The 22,647-nt window shown below is 43.2% G+C and overlaps 1 protein-coding gene across 6 annotated transcripts in view; it reads right to left on the reverse strand.

Moving 5' to 3' along the window:
* The window catches only part of PRKN (parkin RBR E3 ubiquitin protein ligase), a 1,237,035-nt gene that overhangs the window by 597,011 nt on the left and 617,377 nt on the right, over window positions 1–22,647 (reverse strand). For all 6 annotated transcript variants that reach the window (XM_061428497.1, XM_061428495.1, XM_061428496.1 and 3 more), the window contains one exon: window positions 132–247. In XM_061428497.1, coding sequence (XP_061284481.1) covers window positions 132–247 — 116 coding nt within the window. The remainder of the gene's footprint in view (window positions 1–131; window positions 248–22,647) is intronic.

A 22,647-nucleotide genomic window follows, 5' to 3' on the forward strand; every position in this document is an offset into this window, starting at 1 on the left:
ACAGAGATCAGTGGGACAGAATAAAAAGCCCAGAAGCAGACCCTGTGCATGCACTCAACTGGTTTTCGGCAAAAGAGCAACGGCAATACAGTGGAGCAGATCTCCTCTGTTCTGAGTTTTCAGATCCTTACCTGATGTCCGTACACGTTATGCAGCTGATGTCTCGACTGTTTGTTGTGATCAGGTTCAAAGCTACTGATGTTTCCTTGTCAGAGGTCGGGTGTGCTCCACATTTAAAGAAAAATTCCTGAAAGAATGAGAAATATGATCACAGACATGGAATCCAGCCAGCCATGTCCCCCTAAACATGTTCACAGTCAAGAATGTCTTCAGGAGAAGAAGAGTATCATCAGATTATAGATGAGTCTGAAATAAGACAACATCCACACTTTTGAGGGGAACTAATGCCCTTGGAAGCAACAGTCAGAACTGGTCATGGAATAACAGACTGGTTCCAAATAGGAAAAGGAGTACGTCAAGGCTGTATATTGTCACCCTGCTTATTTAACTTCTATGCAGAGTACATCATGAGAAACGCTGGGCTGGAGGAAGCACAAAGCTGGAATCAAGATTGCTGGGAGAAATATCAATCACCTCCGATATGCAGATGACACCACCCTTATGGCAGAAAGTGAAGAGGAACTAAAAAGCCTCTTGATGAAAGTGAAAGAGGAGAGGGAAAAGTTGGCTTAAAGCTCAACATGCAGGAAACGAAGATCATGGCATCTGGTCCCATCACTTCATGGGAAATAGATGGGGAAACACTGGAAACAGTGTCAGACTTTATTTTTGGGGGCTCCAAAATCACTGCAGACGGTGACTGCAGCCATGAAATTAAAAGACGCTTACTCCTTGGAAGGAAAGTTATGACCAACCTAGATAGTATATTGAAAAGCAGAGACGTTACTTTGCCAACACAGGTCCGTCTAGTAAAGGCTGTGGTTTTTCCAGTGGTCATGTATGGATGTGAGAGTTGGACTGTGAAGAAAGTTGAGCACTAAAGAATTGATGCTTTTGAACTGTGTGTTGGAGAAGACTCTTGGGAGTCCCTTGGACTGCAAGGACATCCACCCAGTCCATTCTGAAGGAGATCAGCCCTGGGATTTCTTTGGAAGGAATGATGCTAAAGCTGAAACTCCAGTACTTTGGCCACCTCATGCGAAGAGTTGACTCATTGGAAAAGACTCTGATGATGGGAGGGATTGAGGGCAGGAGGAGAAGGGGACGACAGAGGATGAGATGGCTGGATGGCATCACCGACTAGATGGATATTAGTCTGAGTGATCTCCGGGAGTTGGTGATGGACAGGGAGGCCTGGCATGCTGCGATTCATGGGGTTGCAAAGAGTCGGACATGACTGAACTGAACTGAATGCCCTTGGGGCAAACTATTCAACAAGCCCCCTTTCTAAGAAGGTTCCAAGTGTCTGCTAGTCTCTCTCTTTTTCTTTTTCAACCAAGGAGTTGTGGGAGCACTCTGGGCCCCCTGCTCACCTCTCGATGATAAGTGAGTCTGGGAGAATAACAGTGTGGATGGAGGAGGAAGCCTACAGTACATCTCGACAATGAGGAAGCATCTCGACAATGAGAAAGAGGAGACCCTGAGCCATGAAATGATTGGTCCAAAGTCAAACAGTCAGAGGTGAAAGCAGGAAGCAACCCAGGTTTCCTAAAGGGAAATCCAGTGCTTTTCTACAGGGTCCCCTCACAGCTGGTCAGTGAGAAGCAAGAATATAGTGCCAGTAAGAAATATAGGGACTCCAACTATTGATAAGCATGCATGTATTATAGACAGAGGACGAGATGGTTGGATGGCATCACCGACTCAACAGGCATGAGTTTGAGCAAGCTCCGGGAGTGGGTGATGGACAGGGAAGCCTGGCATGCTGCAGTCCATGGGGTCGCAAAGAGTCGGACACGACTGAGAGACTGAACTGTAGACTTAGGGAGAGGCAGAGTGTACCTCTCCCCAGCCTGACTTACAGTCTGCCCCTCGTTCTGCACCCTTCAGCATCCCAGAATTCCCTGAGAGTCTCACCTACCCCCTCCCTTTGTCAGGTAGCTAGGAATGTTCTAAACCCAGGCCTCTTTCCATCTTAGTTCATTCTCAGCCCTGTCCTGCCACATATTCCTTTATCTTAGCTGCTCATGTAAGTCACATCCTTGTTTACTTTTGGCTGCATACACCCTGATGCTGGGAAAGCCTGAGGGCAGGAGGAGAAGAGGGCATCAGAGGACAGGATGGGTGGATGGCATCACTGACGCACTGGACTAGAACTTGGGCGAACTCTGGGAGATGGTGAGGGAAAAGGATGCCTGGTGTGCTGCCGTCCACGGGGTCGCAGACAGTCAAACAAAACTGGGCGACTGAACAACAAAAGTTCATTGCGTCTTAGTCCCCTGACCAGAGCAGAGACTGAATCCAGCTGTTGACAGTGAGCATGCAGAGTCTTGACCACTAGAGTACCAGGGAATTCCCAATTCACATTCTTTTTTACTGTCTTATTTTTCCAACTGTTTTTCTATTTGTTTGCATAGCCTCTCTTCCCCCGCCCCCCACACACCAAGGTGGTGGGACAATAAATACTGTGCTTCTTGTCAAACAGTACGCACACCGTCCATGGTAATAATACCATGAAACTAAATTTTCTGCCACAACAAAAATTCCATACAAATGTAACAGAGGATGACAGAAGAACTCTTGCATGTACGCTTAATCCTCAACTCCATTTGTGTATCACTACTTGTATATAGAAAGCATTTTTCTTGAAACATTAGACCTGGTGTCAGCAAACTTTATTAAAGCACCATATATTAAAGGTGTTCAGCCTTGCCAGCCATAAGGTCCTTATTGCACTGCTCAACTCGGAATTATTGTCTAAAAACAGCCATGGAACATATGCAAATGAATGGATGTATCTGCATCCTAATAAAACTTTATTTACAAAAATATGTATCAAACTGAATTTTGCCCACAGGCACAGACTGACACTTTCACTTTGAGCTTCCCAAATGGCACTAGTGGTTAAAAATACACACACACACACACACACACACACACACACACACACACAAATACCATCTGCCAATGCAGGAAATAAAAAAAAATTCAGGTTCAATCCCTGGAGGAGGGCATAGCAACCCACTCCAGTATTCTTGCCTGGAGAGCCCTATGGACAGAGGAGCCTGGGATATGGTCCATAGGGTCACAAAGAGTCAGAAACAGCTGAAGGGACTTCACATGCATGCATGGATTGTCCACATCTGCAGTGGACCTTGAGATATTTATGGGCTGTCTTACATACACTTGTATCCTAACAGTGGATGGCAAAGGACAAGAAATTAGATATATTTTCTTAAAAAAAAATCAGTAGATTTATTTAATGAATGCCACCAATGTTTCTTTATACATTTGACATCATCACTCTTAAACTGTCTTCTCCCTACTTGTAACCAAACTAAGGGCTCCCCTGGAGGCTCAGTGGTAAAAAATCCACCTGTAATGCAGGAGATGCGGGTTCAAGTCCTGGGTCAGGAAAATTCCCTGGAGAAGGAAATGGCAACCCACTCCAGTATTCTTGCCTGGAGAATCCCATGGGCAGAGCAGCCTGGCGGTCACATGCATGGGGTCACATACAGCACATGGGGTCCCAAACAGTAGAACATGACTTCACAGCTAAACAACAACAAACCAAATTGACTTCTTCCTCCTCTGACCACAGACGCAGTGAGCCACACCTGTGGGTGTCGAAGTCCAACTTACATCACAATCATCTGGGAGGCTTGTTAAACTCGACTTTGCAGGGACCCACCCCAGATGTTCTGACACCGGGCTTACCAGGTGATGCTGTTACTGTGGCTCTGGGGACCACACTTTTGAGAACTACTGAGTTAGAGCAGCATTAGAGGTAAAGGGAATAAACGACTTATTCTTTCAGAAAACAAGGGCTGTAACAAGCTCGCTTAGCACATCTGAAAATAATGGCACGTCTCAGGTAAAATGGATTACTCTTCAAAAATCTGGAGGGTTTCCCTGTGCAGAGAAATGTCCACAAGCCAGGAATTTGGAGCCCAGGATGTTTTTAAGAATAAGTGCCTTATCTATTTCAGGTGGTATAGGTCAACCGGAACCCCCCCCCCCCCAACCCCCCGCCCAGGGCAAGTGACAGAGTGGCCGACCCCCGGCCTGCAGTTGCAGCCCCAGTGATGCAGCTGTGCCAGCAGCGCCGCTGTGATGATGGACGAGCAGCTGCTGGGAGCCCGCTCAGGTGTGTCCGCGGGGTCCTGCATGGCTTCCCCAAAGCAGCATGGAAACCACACTGATTGTTCTTGCTTTCTCACTTAACATGGAAGGCCATCCTGTTCACTCCATTTTTTTTTTTTTTGGAATGACATAAATCCTTCAAAGGTCACTTCAAGGGTATTATGGAAGAGAGTTAAGGCCAAACTTGACTATCACAACGAGACGGCTGGAGGACATACTGATCCTTCTGAAATACACAGACTGCTTTTGCAGACCTGAAAAAAAATCCTCACTCATAATGAAAAGTAATACCTCCAGAATAGCTGAGCTGGCTGGCCTATTGAGGAAGTATTTCACATACAGATAAATAGATAGAATTTATATTTTTTCTTAGATTGCAGAAGGCTACTGGTAGACATTTAGCTAACAAATCACAAACTGCTCTAACACTAGATAAAACTCTGCCAGATAAAAGTCAAAATCCTTTTTACTGGAGGGAGGAATTTTACAATCAATGGTTTAATAAGTAACAAATTTCGGAAAATACCAGAAATTCATATAGCATGACAGAATTAAAATACAGATTAACAACTGTGTATATTAAATATGTATCAGTGAATTTCAGTGCCTTCTCTGCCAATTTTTATGGAAGGAGGTTCTTCTCCAGTGCCAGAGTAGCTAAAGTGGTGGAGTGGCCAAGATTTCACCCAGCTTGCAAGCTAACTGGTTAGCCTGCCACCGCCTCATGGATGTGGCAAGGAGACACAAGCCTCCTGGGTTGGAGCCCCAGCAGAATGATGTACAAGCGTCATGATTCTGTCAGTTCCTCTGCATCCCAGTTCCCAGGAGACGAAGTGTCCAGGCCAAGCTACACACTATGCATGCTGGGTTTCTGAAACACAGCCGGGGACCCTGAACTTAGGACACGCAGATCTTTTAGAAGGATCTGTAAGCCGATGTTTCCTTTGTTCTGAAGGCAGACGCTATCTTTATCATACTGAAAGCAAGCAGGTCCACGTTTTACTTTAGAGAGAGAGACTAGACTACCATTTTCTAGGTCATTTGCTCTACAATTTCCTTGCAAAGATAGTCTAAAAAAAAAGATAGTTAGTGCTTCCCTCACAAGACATGCAGAAACTTGAGAGACCCTGGAGAAGTGTCTTCCAATAGTAATAACCCCTTTCCCACAGACTAATCAGCAGAACGGTCTGGTTATTTCCCATCCTACACAATCAATGGATTAGCATTCTCAATACCTTTCTGATATTTTCAGGCTGTATTCAACATACACAGGAAAAGAGCAAAACAAACAGAAGCAAGAAGCGTGTTGAAAAGTTCTACCTTGGGTATTTCAGCTTGCTCATGTAGGGCTGTCATCTCACACAATGACTACATGATTCTTTTGGAGTAATTCTGCTTTTCTGGGATTTTTCTTTTCTCTTGATTTTTCAGATTAAAATATTAAGAACACCAATGTCAGAAACGCATCCTAGCCAGAGTCCATGCAGTATGGTCAGAACATTGATGCCACTGTGAGATCTGGTCACCATCTGAGCCCCGTGGGAACCCAGAAAACAGCTCAGTCTGGGCCAGGTGGATAGTAGTTATGCCCCACGGCCTGGCTGCTTGAGATGGCCACACTCCAGTATCAGTGGGTGTGGGTTTGCCAAGCCAAGTTACTCCTATGTCGCCCTGGGTGCAACAGTCCCCTGTGGGTGCATCAGAGAAACATTCTTGTTCACTGGGCCAGGGCAGCAGTCGGGGCATCTGTCAATTCTAGTGAAGGCAATATACGGTCCTTACTGAGGGTAGGACTTCCCAGGTGGTGTGGTGGTAAAGAATCGGCCTACCAATGCAGGAGATGAGACACGGGTTAGATCCCTGGGTCGGGAAGATGTCCTGGAGGAGGAAAGAGCCAACCACTCCAATACTCTTGCCTGGGAAATCCCACGGAAAGAGAAGCCTGGTGGGTCCATGGGGTTGTAAAGAGTGGGACACGACTTAGCAACTGAACACAGACACCTGTGGGTAAATAAAGAATCTCAGAGGGACCCATCCATCTTCCACAAATGCCAGCTCACAGGTAAACCAGCTACAAAAAGACAAGAAAGAAAGCTAAACATAGCAAATCCTGTTAAATTAAATGGATTCTTCCACCTAACCAGGACCTGTAGCTCCTATTGGCTGGCTCACCTGGATCCATATACTCAATTCTGGGAAGCCCTAATTAGCGAAGGCACCAAAATCTGACAGCAGCTGGCCAGGTTGTTTTCTTTTTTCCCTCCCAAAAGATGGTGTAAACTACATTTAAAGGATGACAAAAATAATCCCATAATAAGACCTTAAAAAAATGTGCTTGGATTTATAATGTGACCCTGTTAAATGCTGTAAGTATGAATAAGATGCTTTTCACTTTAATAATACTGAATAGAAAATTAAAAATCTAACAGTTATATTCTTTAAGTTCTTAGAAACATACCTTTCTGCCCTTAATGTGGACAAGGCTCTGATCCCTTCCTTTCACGCTCACTGAGTTCTCACCTTTTATCAGTACCCACCCATCCTTTCCTTCAGATCCTAGAGGCGAAGCCCTCTGACTGAATGAGACCCACAAAAAGCAATGATACACCAAGGGAAAGACTTCATGAACAGTTCAATTCAACTATTAGAAGCTACCTCTTCCTTCTCATTCCAGTTTGCCACCCGACTCAAATGTCTCTAACAGACATGCGGGAACCTGAAAAATAAACAAAACAAATAAATAAACCAGAAAATCTGAATTAGGTTAAAACCAAGAACTCAGTTTATAAAAACGTACAGAATCCAAAGTTTAAACTCCAAACACAGGAGTGGGTCAAGTTAGGGGAGCAGGACCCACACCAGGTATTTCAACAGAGAGAATTTAAAGCTGAGGTCTAGTTGCAAATATGGTGGAAACTCCCCAAAGAGCTAAACTGGGGTAGAAAGCTCCTTGACATTAGCAGGGTTAGGGCAGTGCTCCAATCTGCTGGGGCTGGGGGGATGGGGCAGCGGGGGCCGGGCGGGGAGATACAGTGGCTGGGCTGCCTGGTGGGGGCTAGGAGGATGACTGAGACGCAGCCCCTGCGAGCGGTGCCTCCCGAAGATGAAGGGAGACACCTCCCAGCTCTGCCTCTCTCCACCCGCCTGTCTCCTCCCAGGCTGTGCTTGGGTAAAGTCTGCCTGAAGCAGGCACAGGGGTCTGGGAGCTGGGGTTCGCCTGGCCAGCCCACAGGGCAGCAGAAGCGGAAGGCAGGTGGACCTCAACACCACTGATGGCCGTGGGTGCACCGTCAGGAGGCCCAGTCAGTCGGCCAAGTCCGAAGTCCTCAACACTGCCTCCGCGTTAGTGCGGACACATATAATTAGCCTCCAGAAAAGAAGAAAATGATGCGTTCAGATGGGCTCTGGAAAAGGTACTAAATAAAGGTACATAAATAATTACTCTGCCTATTCACTGCGTTCAAGCTCAGATAAACCTGTCAAAAGATGACCTCCCAAATTTTTGACAAAGAGGAATTGAGGACACAGGCATTTTCATTTAGAAAACTAGTAATAAGCATCTGCATCAGGCAAGACGTCACTTAGAATTAACCTGAATGTCTCTCACAGGCCTAGAAGTTCCGTCTATAGCCAACAACAAAGAAATATTATCCCTAATCTCTCTCTTCTCAGCCTGCTGGCTCAAACAGCTCCTCCTGGGCTTATTTTCAGATTCTTTTGTAAGAAGCAACTGCTAGTTTTAAGTCTTATTATCCATTTAAAAACCTCATGACTGATATTAATACTATAGCTTTAATTTTCTCTAAGCTAAGACATGACAGACACAGCCTAATTACCACACGCTGGCCCATATGAGAAAGGCAGAGGCATCAGCCCAGGGCCTGGGCGCCTGTGCCTCTACTGGTGAGTCTCAGTTTTCATGTTGACCTGTTAGACTCGATGTGTATCATGTAAACCCAGGAAGTAATTATATAGGCTTGGATATAAAATAACTCTGCCACTCGTTAGAGTGGATAAGACCTGTAGATTTTACTAATTTAACGGTGCCAGTTGTAAAGTTAGGTGACACCTAATTAAACAAATAAAATCTTGAAAGTTAATGAGGGATTGTGTTCAATGATAAGTTTGTTTTCTCTTAATTTAAGGTGAAAACAAAACCTCTAGATGATGTGTAAAGTTTATCAAGAGGAAAGAAAATCAATAGACTCCCACAAAAAGCAAAACCGTGTCAGAGCTCTGCTGAGAAGGTCAGGCGCTGCCTATGAGACTCACTGCTACTGCTGCTGCTGCTAAGTCACTTCAGTCCTGTCTGACTCTGTGCGACCCCATAGACGGCAGCCCACCAGGCTACCCCTGTCCCTGGGATTCTCAAGGCAAGAACACTGGAGTGGGTTGCCATTTCCTTCTCCAATGCATGAAAGCGAAGAGTGAAAGTGAAGTCGCTGAGTCGTGTCCGACTCTTAGCGACCCCATGGACTGCAGCCCATCAGGCTCCTCCATCCATGGGATTTTCCAGGCAAGAGTACTGGAGTGGGGTGCCATTGCCTTCTCTGATGAGACTCACAACCCCTGCCAAAGCCGTAATGGAGGTGTTCTGCCTCCGCCAAGGCAGCGTGTCCTTTGGTGAAAACAAACAGATGAGATGCGTGTAAACAAGTGGGCACGTGTGCAAGGGCACACGTGAGACGCGCCACGCTGTCATAAGCAGGACAAAGTCTTAAATGTGGAGTCAGCGTCTCCATTCCTTCTCTGCAAACGGGTTCATGAGTATCATTTTTCTAGATCCCATATATATGCATTAATATACTATATTTGCTGTTTTCTTTCTTACTTCACTCTGTTTAACAAGCGCTAGGTTCATCTCATTACAACTGACTCAAATTATGACTAATTTGCATTGTGGTGCAGCAGAAACCAACACAATATTGTAAAGCAATTTTCTTCCAATTAAAAATATTGTTTTAAAAATGTGAATTCAACAAGCACACACTGTGTCAGGCCCAAGGGCACTGCCATTTTAATTTCAATACAGCTATTGTTATATTCCAAAAGTATTTTAAAAATTTTATTACCCAAGGTAGAAGTATAAATCAGGTCGGATACTTAGCCCAATGTATAAAATAAAAATGAAATTTCTAAAATCCCAATGGCTCTTAAAAAATTTTAAGTTTCTTTAAATTTTCCATTAAACTTTATTATGGCAAAACTGACATGAACGGGCAAGACTTTATTTCTAGTCTATATTTATCCAACCTAGTATGACTATTCGTGTATCTCACTGCAAAATTAATATTTAAAAAAAACATGACAAGGATAGACATTCATTTCAGAGTTAAAATGTATGAATTGCGTAATATTTCTGATATCTAAAATTTTCCAAATTTAAAACACTTCTGGCTTCCCAGGGTAGAAGATAAAGTGATTATGATTCTGCAATATAAAATTGTCTTAAATTCCTACTAATTCAGCAGATGATCCTTGTTCTAGACACTAGACACAGTCTTCTCAACACTCCTTCATGTGACTCTCTATAATAGTAACTTTAGTTCAAAGGGACCATTTTAGTCTATTTGACACACACACATAAATAAATCCACGTGTACTTCCTACCGTTCCCTTTAATGTTAGACATAAACAATTTTAAACATTTTAATGCCACATACTTTCAAGAAGTTGAACTTCAAGACAAAAGCTATAAATATCACAATGATTATCTTCCCCTCTATGCCTGGATTCATCAGGGTGTCTTGACCAGGGTTTATTCAATTGTGATACTACTCAGTCTTAATTGACTATTTATTATTTTAAGAAAAAAAAAAGGGGTGGGGGGAGTTGTTGAAGAAGACATCTCAAATGATTCCTGAAGGTCTGGGGTCACTACTGACATGCATCAAGGGCATGAGCTTATGTAAATGTCTGTTCAGACTGGAGAAAAACAATCCTCATTCCCAGCTCAGGCAGCTGCTCAGACACTATCCTCCCCCTTCTCCTCCTTGGCCCAGGATGAACTAGCATCTCTTGCTTCTCAGTAGGAACACAACATCCCCCCACCTGCTGCCACAGCCAGAGAACCCGTCTAAGAATGCAGCCCACGCTCTGAAGGGAACAGAGACAAGGGATGGAGAAACAGCGCCCATGGCAGCCTTCGTATCCTGGACTCAGCTACGCCTGCAGCCCAGTTAATTAGCTTATTTACATCCACCTCGAGAAATACCCATGCTTCCAGGGATCCTTCCCCGATGTTTACTCATGCAGAAACAAGTGTATTTCTCCTTGCTCAGCCTCAGCTAGGGGCTGAGGATACACATGTAAACAAAATCCCTGCAAGAGTCCATAAACCTGAAGGAGAAAGAGACAGCACAAATATTTGCACAGATGACAACAGGGCAAATACCTTCCAGATGCCTGGGCTCTGATCTGAGCAGGCGAGAGAGGACGCTGAGCAGCTTATGGGAGAACGAGAAGGCTCAGCTTCGAAGAGACATTTCAAGTGGATTTGAAATGCTAAAATGTTGCCAGGTGGAGATGGTAGTTGAGCGAGCTCGGGAGTCAAGGCACGTGGACCTTGGGCTGCCGGCTCAGACGGGCTGGGGCCTGGGACGCCAGCAGGGGGCTGATGGGAAATCTGTGATTCTCTGTGCAGGGAAACATTGGTCCAAACCCACCAAACTCACGCTAGTGCTTTGAGAGCCTGGCATGTGCGGCGGAGGTGACTCTTCACTGTCATTCTTCAACCACAGGAGGTGCGGCAGCCAAGAATAGAAACCACGGATATTTCCTCATCTCTGATTTTGAACGACCACCTTTTTGAAACAGGTGTTTGATTTTAAGTTAGCAGTGTATATAAATTTCCAAGACAGACTTCCACATTATCTTTCAGACGGGAAAATAAGAATTTTCTTTTTTCATTGTTATTTTGGAGAAAGTCTTCACCCCATTGATTGTGCCTAGGATAATATCAATGGAGGATTTTGAGAGCAAATGCTTTGACTCTGGTTGTTACTACGTTACTATGTGCTTAATTGTCTTGCTCTTAACATTTATTAATGACCCTTGACTCCAACGTTTCTGGAACTTAAGGACAGCTGTCAAAGTTGTGTTTATTCCATAGGATATTATGAGAGCTCCAATGGCCAGAGAACACAGCTTTTCCTGAAATCTAAATTTAACTTGTTCCCAGGAATTACAAGCCACTTCAGGAGAATCTGGTTAGTGACTTACACACATGACAACAGTTACTCTTCTTTCCCAAGGTCTGATGGTCAGTTGACCAGTTAGTTGCTCCAGTGTGGCCCTGCTGCTGCTGCTGCGTCACTTCAGGCGTGTCCGACTCTGTGAGACCCCACGGACGGCAGCCCACTGGCCCTAGTTTGCCGTCTATCTCCATCATGATTCCAGTAATGTTTGGAGATGTAGATTCCTCCAACCACAACTGATCCGCAGTTACTCATGTGATGTCATCTGCCCAGTGTAGTTGAACATGTCTTTGCTTTCAATTTTATATCCTAGCCAGACAATAAAAGACAATATTCATTATTCTCATTGTGCTTCATTTCCTTTAGAAGCTAAGGTTCCATAAGCTCTCATAACGTGTCAGCTTGAAGGAACACAAGGGCGTCACGGCATTTGCTAGTTTCATGCTCAAGCAAAGCTTTCCAGCTTCTGTTCTCTGATAAATAAAACGAGAAGTTAAAATATTTTGTTCTCAACAGAAGGTTTCCTTTGTAACTTTGATGACTTGAGTCGACCTTCCACAGAGGGTACATAAACACGTATCTGTTAGATGGTAATAATCTGCAAGAAACCGAGGAGTGGGGTCATCATTTGGAACATTTACAGTGACTCACCATCCCCAGATGAATTGTGTTCCCAGCATTTCCTAGACAACCTTTCCAAGTTGGCAATTATTTCACATGTGCTTCTAAATGGGCAAAAAACTTAACTGCAAGCAACCAGTAAAAGAACCAGTTAATCATACTATCAGGGTTCCGTGTCCTCCAGATTAAGCACAGGAGCCTTAAGCTGACACCCACCGTCTCAGAAGCTTTCCCTCCACACTGCCCTCCCATCCTGCCAGGAGGACTTTGTCACCTGAAAGGCTGTGCTCTCTCTTGTTTTGGTCTCAAGCACAAGATTTCCTGCTTCCTGGTCTGTCTTCCTTCTCCCACTCATTTCACACCCCAAAGTGTCCTTCGTGGCTCAACTCACTTGTCAGTGAACCTCAAAGCCTTTCTGACTCCCCAGGGCTGGGTCAGAGCTATTCCCATGGGGACTTCCGTTTCTCTCGTACTCTGTGCTGGGCGCCTTCGGAGCCCTTGCACTGTGGGATTGAAGGCACCTGCTGGTCTAGTGCACTCACCACAGGGCAAATGAACCGAGGGCACTTATACTGGCGCCTGGCCCAGGGGGCTTCCCAGGCGGCTCAGTGGTTAAAAAAAAAAAAAAAAAAAAAAAAACCTGCTTGTTGATACAGGAGATACAGGTTCGGTCCCCTGGGTTGGAAGATCCCCTGGAAGAGAAACTGGCAACCCACTTCAGTATTCTTGTCTGGAGAATTCCATAGACAGAGGAACCCGGCGGGCTACATCCACAGGGTCTCAAAGAGTTGGACACGACTGAGTGAGCACACATGCACGCCTAGCCCAGGGCTTGCACACAGCAGCTGTCAGAGTGGTCACAAAGCATAAGCTTTCCCAGCCCATCTGAAAAGTAAGAAAGATGAGTGTGGAAGAACTCTCTTGGGCCCGGAAACATGCTCTGCGGAAAGAGATGGACAGGGAACTCTGGATCACGCCCTTCTGTATTCCTGGGCATTAAGGGGGGCTCCTTGTGTCTCTGGCAACCTGGGCCTTCCTCTGAGCTTTGCGAGCCGCTGTGGCTCCTGCTGTTGACTCTCCCGCGCTGCTCCTTAGGGAAGCAGCCCCAGCCCCTGGACCCAGTGGGGGTGGAATGACGCTGTCACTCCTCCCTATAGCCAGAGGTGGAGAAATGTAGCCTCTGCCACTTCAAAGTGTCCAGTCTAGACACAGAAAGTGCAAGAGAAACATTCTTCCGGGGACCAATAATTCACAAAATGATAACTTGGTTTAGGCTACAAGCAAAGATAAATATTGAACAATAAGAAAAAGCCGAGCTGTAAAACATTTTAAATGACTTTAGACTTGGAATCTAAACTTTTTTTCTTTTCCCTCAAAACCCGTTGTTTCCTTGGCAAGTAGAATTTAGAGCTTCTTTTTATTCCTGCTTTCTTTACTGCAGGCAGCTCAAGCAACCATAAACTCCACTCAAGACAAAACTGAGCAAAGGCAAGGGCTTTATACACTTTAATAGTCTCTTGCATTATCTATACTTGTTTTATTTCCTCATTAGAAGATGAACAAAATAAAGTAAAATTTGTAAATTTACCTATGAACTGTACACATTAAACACCACAGTTCAAAAGCATCAATTCTTTGGTGCTCAGCTTGAAAGTGAAAAGTGAAAGTGAAGTCAGTCAGTTGTGTCCAACTCTTAGGGACCCCAGGGACTGCGGCCCACCAGGCTCCGCTGTCCATGGGATTTTCCAGGCAAGAGTACTGGAGTGGGATGCCATTGCCTTCTCCAAGAAGAGTTTTAGGTTCACAGAAAAATTGAATGGAACGTACACACATTTCTCCTATACTCCCAAGCCCCCACAGGCATAGCCTTCCTATTATTGATTCCCACCCCCGACCCCAGAGGAATGGTGCATTTGTCACACTGATGAACTTTCACCTACTTGACATAATCACCCAAAGTCCACAGATCACAATATAGTTAGTTCACTCTCAGCATAATACATTCTATATAGGTTTGCCCAAATGTATAATGACATGTATCCATCCTTTTAACATTAAATAGATTTTTACTACCCTAAACATAGGTGGCGGGGCCAAAGTGGAAATGGTGCTCAGTCTTGGACATGAACTACTCTACATCCACAATTCTGGTGGTGAAACTTAAGTCCAAGGCTGTGAAGAACAATATTGCATAGGAACCTGGAACATTAGGTCCATGAATCAAGGTAAATTGGATGTGTCCAATCAGGAGATGGAGAGAGTAAACATCAACATCTTAGAAATTAGTGAAATAAAATGAATGAGAATGGGTGGATTTAATTCAGATGACCATTGTATCTACCACTGTGGGCAAGAAGCCCTTAGAAGATATGGAGTAGCCCTCATGGTCAACAAGAGTCCGAAATTAGCACTTGGATGTAATTTCAAAAACAACAGAATGATCTCTGTTTGTTTTAAAGGCAAACCATTCAACATCACAGTAATCCAAGTCCATGCCCCAACCACTGATGCCAAAGAAGCAGAAGTTGAACGGGTCTATGAAGACCTACAAGCTCTTCTAGAACTAACGCCAAAAATAGATGTCAGTTTCATCATAGGGGATTGAAATGCAAAATTACAAAGTCAAGAGACACTCAGAACAACAGGCAAGTTTGGCCTTGGAGTATAAAATGAAACAGGGAAAAGGCTAACAGACTTTTGTCAACAGAACACACTGGTCATAGCAACCATCCTCTTCCAACAACCTACGAGACAACTCTACACATGGACATCACCAGATGGTCAATACTAAAATCAGATTGATTATGTTCTTTGTAGGAAAAGATGGAGAAGCTCTATACAATCAGTAAAAACAAGACGTGGAGCTGGCTGTGGCTCAGATCACGAGCTCCTTATTGCCAAATTCTGACTTCGATTGAAGAAAGTAGGGAAAACCACTAGGCTATTCAGGTTGACCTAAATCAACCCCCTCATGATTATACAGTGGAGATGACACACAGATTCAAGTGATTAGGTCTGTAGACAGAGTGCCTGAAGAACTCTGGGTGGATATTGGCAACACAATACAGGAGGCAGCGAGCAAAACCATCCCCCCAAAAAGAAACACAAGAAGGCAAAAGTTATCGTAGGAGGAAGAGAAGATGAAGAAAGGCTAGTAACGTGAAAAGATGCTTACTTTTACTGGTGGTCAGAAAATGCTGAGTAAGAAAAACCATGCCAAAGCTCTTTCACACGTGACTTTACCATTCACTCAGCAGCATGAGGACCTAACGCTAGTGAGTGTGTTAAAGGAAAGCATTGTGTGAGAGGGAGGAAATGCCTCAGCCTCTTTGGAAAATCATCATAGCAGTTTGGGTGAAAAATTTAAAGGTACATATGGTTTTATCTAGTTATTCTCATTCACAAAAATAAGAGTACCAATGTCTAAAAATTTACTGATGGGGATTTTACTTTAGCACAGAGTATAGGACAGAAAAAAAGAAAGCATCAAAAGCATATTTGCTCAATATTTATGCTGCAGAATATTATAAAGCTATTAAAATGAGTGGTTGATCTATATATGTATATTGATCTGAAAATCTATGTAGGAACTGCTATCATGCAAAAAAAGCTATGGTGAAATAAATATAGTGTTATTACTATTTCAAGAAAGCAAATTAAAACACCCATAAAAATGTGTGTTTTTTTTTAATGAGCATAGAAAAATGTATAGAGCAATACACAGAAAAATATTCACATTTATCATCTTGTAATGAAACTGGGAAAACAGAGGAAACTATTAATTTATTTTCTTTATATAATTCTTGTTATTTGAATTTGTTACAAAAAGTACTCAGAATAAAAACAAGTGACATCAATAACAGTGACAAAGGAAAGACAAACTGATGGGCACTAGAGCAGAGGAAGAACTCTGGAGATCGCTGAAGGGCAGAAAGTCAGGGGACCGTGGAAAAGACCAAGAGGGCTGGGGAGCTAGAGGGCAGATCAGAAAGGATGCTGCACCCAGGGAACAGATGGCTTCATCCCGAGGGGAAGGAGAGCCTATGAAGGACTTTAAGCAGGCTGGTGATATGATCAGGTAGAAATAATGCATTCACCGCCCTATAATAATGCATTCCCAACCCTCCCTGCAGAACTTGAGGAATCCTGCTCAGCTGGTGATCTGGGAAAGACCTCCTGGAGTGTAAGAGAAATGCCAATCTCAGTCCAGTTACCCAACCTTTAGTATATGATTCAAACTAAAGGCTCCCATGTGCTTTATCAGGAGACCCTGCTTGACTTCAGACCACACTATTTTTCCGACCAACAAGCCAGACGTTGTTGATAGATCAAAAATAATATTATAATTTCTAATGACGCTCCAAACTTACTAAATTTTATATCTTCTTAATTACTTCTCTCTGATTTATAGTTCCTCTTAATAATCAAATTATATGCACTTGGTGTAAGTAATATTTGGTTAATTTTATGAATGATAGCGGATCCTTATAAATCTTTCAATTTGTTATAAATTTAAGAAAGTTACATTCACATATTTACTATCTCTGTGCTTTTATGTTAACATGGTTAACAATGCCATTCAGCATTAGATAGTATGTTTGAAGGGAAATTATTTAAGTCTATAAAACAAACTTCCCCCATAATGACTTTTGCCTGGGATCTCATATAGCAAGCATTAGCCTAGAGGAGGTGTTTATGGTTAGGTTATAAAATTTGCTGCGGAAAAAATTGTTTATAATGATCATGGAGAAAGCACCTAAATCATGGTGCTTCAAAAGGAAGTCACACTAAAAACAATTCGGCCACAAAATGTGCCCCTGACATTGTATTCAGATCAGCAGGTAGTTCACAACTGAAATGACCCCATACATCCTGACATCCTAGGCTGTCTCTGTACATATCAAAGTGTGGGCTTCAATTTTAGTTCATGCGTGACACCAAATGAATACAGTGAAATGCCTACTGACTGCGATCTAGGTGACCAGCATGTATAACACAGAATTCATTTTCACAGCCATATCCCACTCTCTCTGTTGGTACATTAAATTAGATGAAGTTCTTCCCCTTATATATAGAGATCTACGTACTCATTAATTATAGTGACTTCTGCAAAAAAAAAAAAAAAATTACTTCTATACGTCAGTGGAAGCCTAGGAAAACATTAATTTTATGTTACTCAGGGGCATGTACTACAATCTTCTATTTACAACAGGAGGTATAAAAAACAGTCATCGGGGGTTCTGTTGCTAACAATTCTGGATGGGGCCACTCGACCTAACCAGCTATAAATTTATGACCTGTGGAATTTGTGCAGCACACCTGACCCTGCTTCATGGGGACCCAGTAGCATGAACGCTAGTGTCCTTCCCCCATCAGCTAGTGCAATATCAGCCACTAGCCGGCACACCGCGAAGCACCGCAGCAGAAGACTGACGGCTGTCATTTCCATCGTGCTTTTCAAATACGCTGGCCAATCAGTCTACGCAGAGCACACTGAGTTATAGGAAGCACCTACTGTCGTGTTGCTGCTGTGGACTCTTCTTCCTGACCCCACTCATGTAAATCTAGACTCTTTTCAGAAATCCAGCAATTACTTAGGCTTATACTGCTGACTGAGACAACATTCCCAAACCAAAATATATGTAAGTAACCTCAAGTTGGACAGTCCTGGCAATATATTTTGGCTGCAAACACTTTTTTTTTCCCCCATCAAGAGCACCTGGTGCTCAGTGAATACACCATTTCCTGGCTGGTTATATATAAGCCCATTTGGGCAAAAAATGGCCAAGTGTCTATTCAGGGTCGGCTACAGCTGTGTCTTAAAACATGGTGCCAGGCAGTGATGAGCTCTGATGACCTTCCTAATACTATGACAGCAAAGGAGCTGGCAAAAAAATGTTTTATGTAAAACAATGATGTGGAAATAGAGAAAACATGTATTATGAAATATACTAAAATAGTAAAAATTAAATTTATATGGGAACTATATTGAACACTTTTAATATATAATATTGTCTTGTCCTTTATTGATGGGATGTTTGGAAAGTATGAGTTTTACCAGGTTAGATTTAGTGAGGACGTAATGCCAATAACATTTTTGGATAATCTATGGATACAACAATCATAAACTGACTATTTTTTGCCCATTATCAGCTTCAACTCCTTGTAACCACGTATTAGATACACTATCAGAAGTCTTCATTTGCGCTAGAATGGCTTCTAGGAGATTCTTCATTCATGTGTAACTCATCACTGACATGAACTCATGTTTGCTAAATACACAGTAATCTCTTTTTATAAAACTGAGATAGCTGTGCTATGAAATTCCACATGTTTGAATATAAATGAACACTTATAAGTTTTTCCAAATTTATTTGCTTGACTGACAAAGATAAACCAAACTACAAGCAACCAGTGCACGCGTGGCCAGGGCTTGGTGTCACTTAGGCTGGTTACATCTCTCCAGTCTGGTACCAGGCTTCAGGAGCTACGGTTTGCCCACCATGCTGAGACCACAGCACTTAAACAACAACATTCACTCATGCGTTTAATGAGAGAAAGTTCAAATGAATTTTCTGGACTCCAGTAAGGTATCAAGCGAATGAAAGACACTGAATGAGAAATCCAATCCTCTTATACATGTTTGCAGTGTAAATGTGTCAAAAGGGTCCATTTCTAGGATATTTCCTCCCCCTAAAATGCCTCGATATACGTGGGATCTTGAGGGAAATCACACTGCGGAAATAAGTGATTTATCGTGTCAGCTTATGTTTCCAAGAAAGAGTAGAGTGAATTGAGAATGGGTGTTTGGTAATTTTCTTTACAATACCATAATCATTCTTTGGTCCTTTGATAATAAAAACCATTCTATTTTATTTTGTGTTCGTAACATACAAAAGTGCTTGCTGGAAATAAATGTAGATTCTCAATAGACTGAGGAAGGGTGAATGAAGAGGGAGTCTCAGAACCTCCAACACAAAATTGTACACACACCCATCACAAAGATTTTTCCAGTATGGCCCTCCTCATCCCATTCAGAATCATGACCATATTGAACTATCATGACTCATAAGTAACAATACAAGCAAAAACATCAGCTGCTACAAAAGGAACCACCTGCATGGATGTAAAATTGACAAAAAACCCGAAGGGGATGCCTTTGCAGTTAACTCCAGGATGCTAATGCCTCCTGGGTCCACAGTGTGCCATGTGTTCAGCAAACTGAACCTTACTGGCCAGTGATATCAAGAAAAGGGATAGTCTGTGATATCAAGAAGAATGACGGTCCCTGACATGTACCAGCTCCACAATTCCTGAAAAAAATTAGGTGACTCATGGTGAAAATTATCCCAAAGCAAGAGCACACAGCAGCCAATCCTTATCTGCATGGGTGAGCGTTCATCACAAGTCTGTCCGAGTACTGACTTTTTCTATGTGTCGGGCAATGTGCTGGATCCTGGGGGTTCCGTTTCATGTGCTTATTTCCATGGTTTGATTTAAGCCTACCATCTCACTATTTGCTTCCTATTTTTCCCATCTGTTATGACCAGTGCATTTTCTTGGACAAACTCATCAGTCTTTGCCCTGCTTCATTCCGAATTCCAAGGCCAAATTTGCTGTTACTCCAGGTGTTTCTTGACTTCCTACTTTTGCATTCCAGTCCCCTATAATGAAAAGGACATCTTTTTTGGGTGTTAGTTCTAAAAGGTCTTGTAGGTCTTCATAGAACCGTTCAACTTCAGCTTCTTCAGTGTTACTGGTTGGGGCATAGCCTTGGATTACTGTGAGATTGAATGGTTTGCCTTGGAAACAAACAGAGATCATTCTGTCGTTTTTGAGATCGCATCCAAGTACTGCATTTCAGACTCTTTTGTTGACCATGATGGCCACTCCATTTCTTCTGAGGGATTCCTGCCTGCAGTAGTAGATATAATGGTCATCTGAGATAAATTCACCCATTCCAGTCCATTTCAGTTCGCTGATTCCTAGAATGTCAACATTCACTCTTGCCATCTCTTGTTTGACCACTTCCAATTTGCCTTGATTCATGGACCTGACATTCCAGGTTCCTATGCAATATTGCTCTTTACAGCATCGGACCTTGCTTCTATCACCAGTCACATCCACAGCTGGGTATTGTTTTTGCTTTGGCTCCATCCCTTCATTCTTTCTGGAGTTATTTCTCCACTGATCTCCAGTAGCATATTGGGGACCTACTGACCTGGGGAGTTTCTCTTTCAGTATCCTATCATTTTGCCTTTTCATACTGTTCATGGTGTTCTCAAGGCAAGAATACTGAAGTGGTTTGCAATTCCCTTCTCCAGTGGACCACATTCTGTCTTTTCTCTCCACCATGACCCGCCCATCTTGGGTTGCCCCACGGGCATGGCTTGGTTTCATTGAGTTAGGCAAGGCTGTGGTCCTAGTGTGATTAGATTGACTAGTTTTCTGTGAGTATGGTTTCAGTGTGTTTGCCCTCTGATGCCAACACAAGAGAAGACTCTATACATGGACATCACCAGATGGTCAACACCGAAATCACACTGATTATATTCTTTGCAGCCAAAGATGGAGAAGCTCTATACAGTCAGCAAAAACAAGACCAGGAGCTGACTGTGGCTCAGACCATGAACTCCTTATTGCCAAATTCAGACTGAAATTGAAGAAAGTAGGGAAAACCACTAGACCATTCAGGTATGACCTAAATCAAATCCCTCATGATTATACAGTGGAAGTGAGAAATAGATTTAAGGGCCTAGATCTGATAGATAGAGTGCCTGATGAACTATGGAATGAGATTCGTGACATTGTACAGGAGACAGGGATCAAGACCATTCCCATAGAAAAGAAACGCAAAAAAGCAAAATGGCTGTCTGGGGAGGCCTTACAAATAGCTGTGAAAAGAAGAGAAGAGAAAAGCAAAGGAGAAAAGGAAAGATATAAACATCTGAATGCAGAGTTCCAAAGAATAGCAAGAATAGATAAGAAAGTCTTATTCAGCGATCAATGCAAAGAAATAGAGGAAAACAACAGAATGGGAAAGACTAGGGATCTCTTCAAGAAAATCAGAGATACCAAAGGAACATTTAATGCAGATGAGCTCAATAAAGGACAGAAATGGTATGGACCTAACAGAAGCAGAAGATATTAGGAAGAGATAGCAAGAATACACAGAAGAATTGTACAAAAAAGATCTTCACGATCCTGATAATCACAATGGTGTGATCACTGACCTAGAGCCAGACATTCTGGAATGTGAAGTCAAGTGGGCCTTAGAAAGCATCACTACGAACAAAGCTAGTGGAGGTGATGGAATTCCAGTTGAGCTATTCCAAATCCTGAAAGATGATGCTGTGAAAGTGCTAGACTCAATATGCCAGAAAATTTGGAAAACTCAGCAGTGGCCACAGGACTGGAAGAGCTCAGTTTTCATTCCAATCCCAAAGAAAGGCAATGCCAAAGAATGCTCAAACTACCGCACAATTGCACTCATCTCACACGCTAGTAAAGTAATGCTCAAAATTCTCCAAGCCAGGCTTCAGCCATATGTGAACCGTGAACTTCCTGATGTTCAAGCTGGTTTTAGAAAAGGCAGAGGAACCAGAGATCAAATTGCCAACATCCGCTGGATCATGGAAAAAGCAAGAGAGTTCCAGAAAAACATCTATTTCTGCTTTATTGACTATGCCAAGGCCTTTGACTGTGTGGATCACAATAAACTGTGGAAAATTCTGAAAGAGATGGGAATACCAGGCCACCTGATCTGCCTCTTGAGAAATTTGTATGCAGGTCAGGAAGCAACAGTTAGAACTGGACATGGAACAACAGACTGGTTCCAAATAGGAAAAGGAGTTCGTCAAGGCTGTATATTGTCACTCTGCATCACTGATTTGATGGACGTGAGTCTGAGTGAACTGCGGGAGTTGGTGATGGACAGGGAGGCCTGGCGTGCTACGATTCATGGAGTCACAAAGAGTCGAACACGACTGCGCGACTGATTTGATCTGATTTCCCATCTGCTCTCCATTCTTTCCTCCTTTTATGCTTTTCTTGGGTTATTTTTGTGTGTCTCTTTTATCTTCTTTATTAGCTTATCAGCTATAGCTCTTTGTTATTTTAGACACGGCTTAAGGATTCTAGTGGAGAAGGAAATGGCAAGCCACTCCAGTGTTCTTGCCTGGAGAATCCCAGGGACGGGGGAGCCTGGTGGGCTGCGTTTGTGGGGTCACACAGAGTCGGACAGGACTGAAGTGACTTAGCAGCAGCAGCAGTAAGGATTCTAGCACACTATATCCTTATATATTATTATCTATATATGGTTATACTTTTCCAATGAGTCAACTCCGCATGAGGTGGCCAAACTATTGGAGTTTCAGCTTCAGCATCAGTCCTTCCAAAGAACACCCAGGACTGATCTCCTTTAGGATGGACTGGTTGGATCTCCTTGCAGTCTAAGGGACTCTCAAGAGTCTTCTCCAGCACCACAGTTCAAAAGCATCCGTTCTTCGGCGCTCAGCTTTCTTCACAGTCCAACTCTCACATCCATACATGACCACTGGGAAAACCA

This window comes from Bos javanicus, chromosome 9 (genome assembly GCF_032452875.1).
Source record: "Bos javanicus breed banteng chromosome 9, ARS-OSU_banteng_1.0, whole genome shotgun sequence".
Taxonomy (NCBI): domain Eukaryota; kingdom Metazoa; phylum Chordata; class Mammalia; order Artiodactyla; family Bovidae; genus Bos; species Bos javanicus.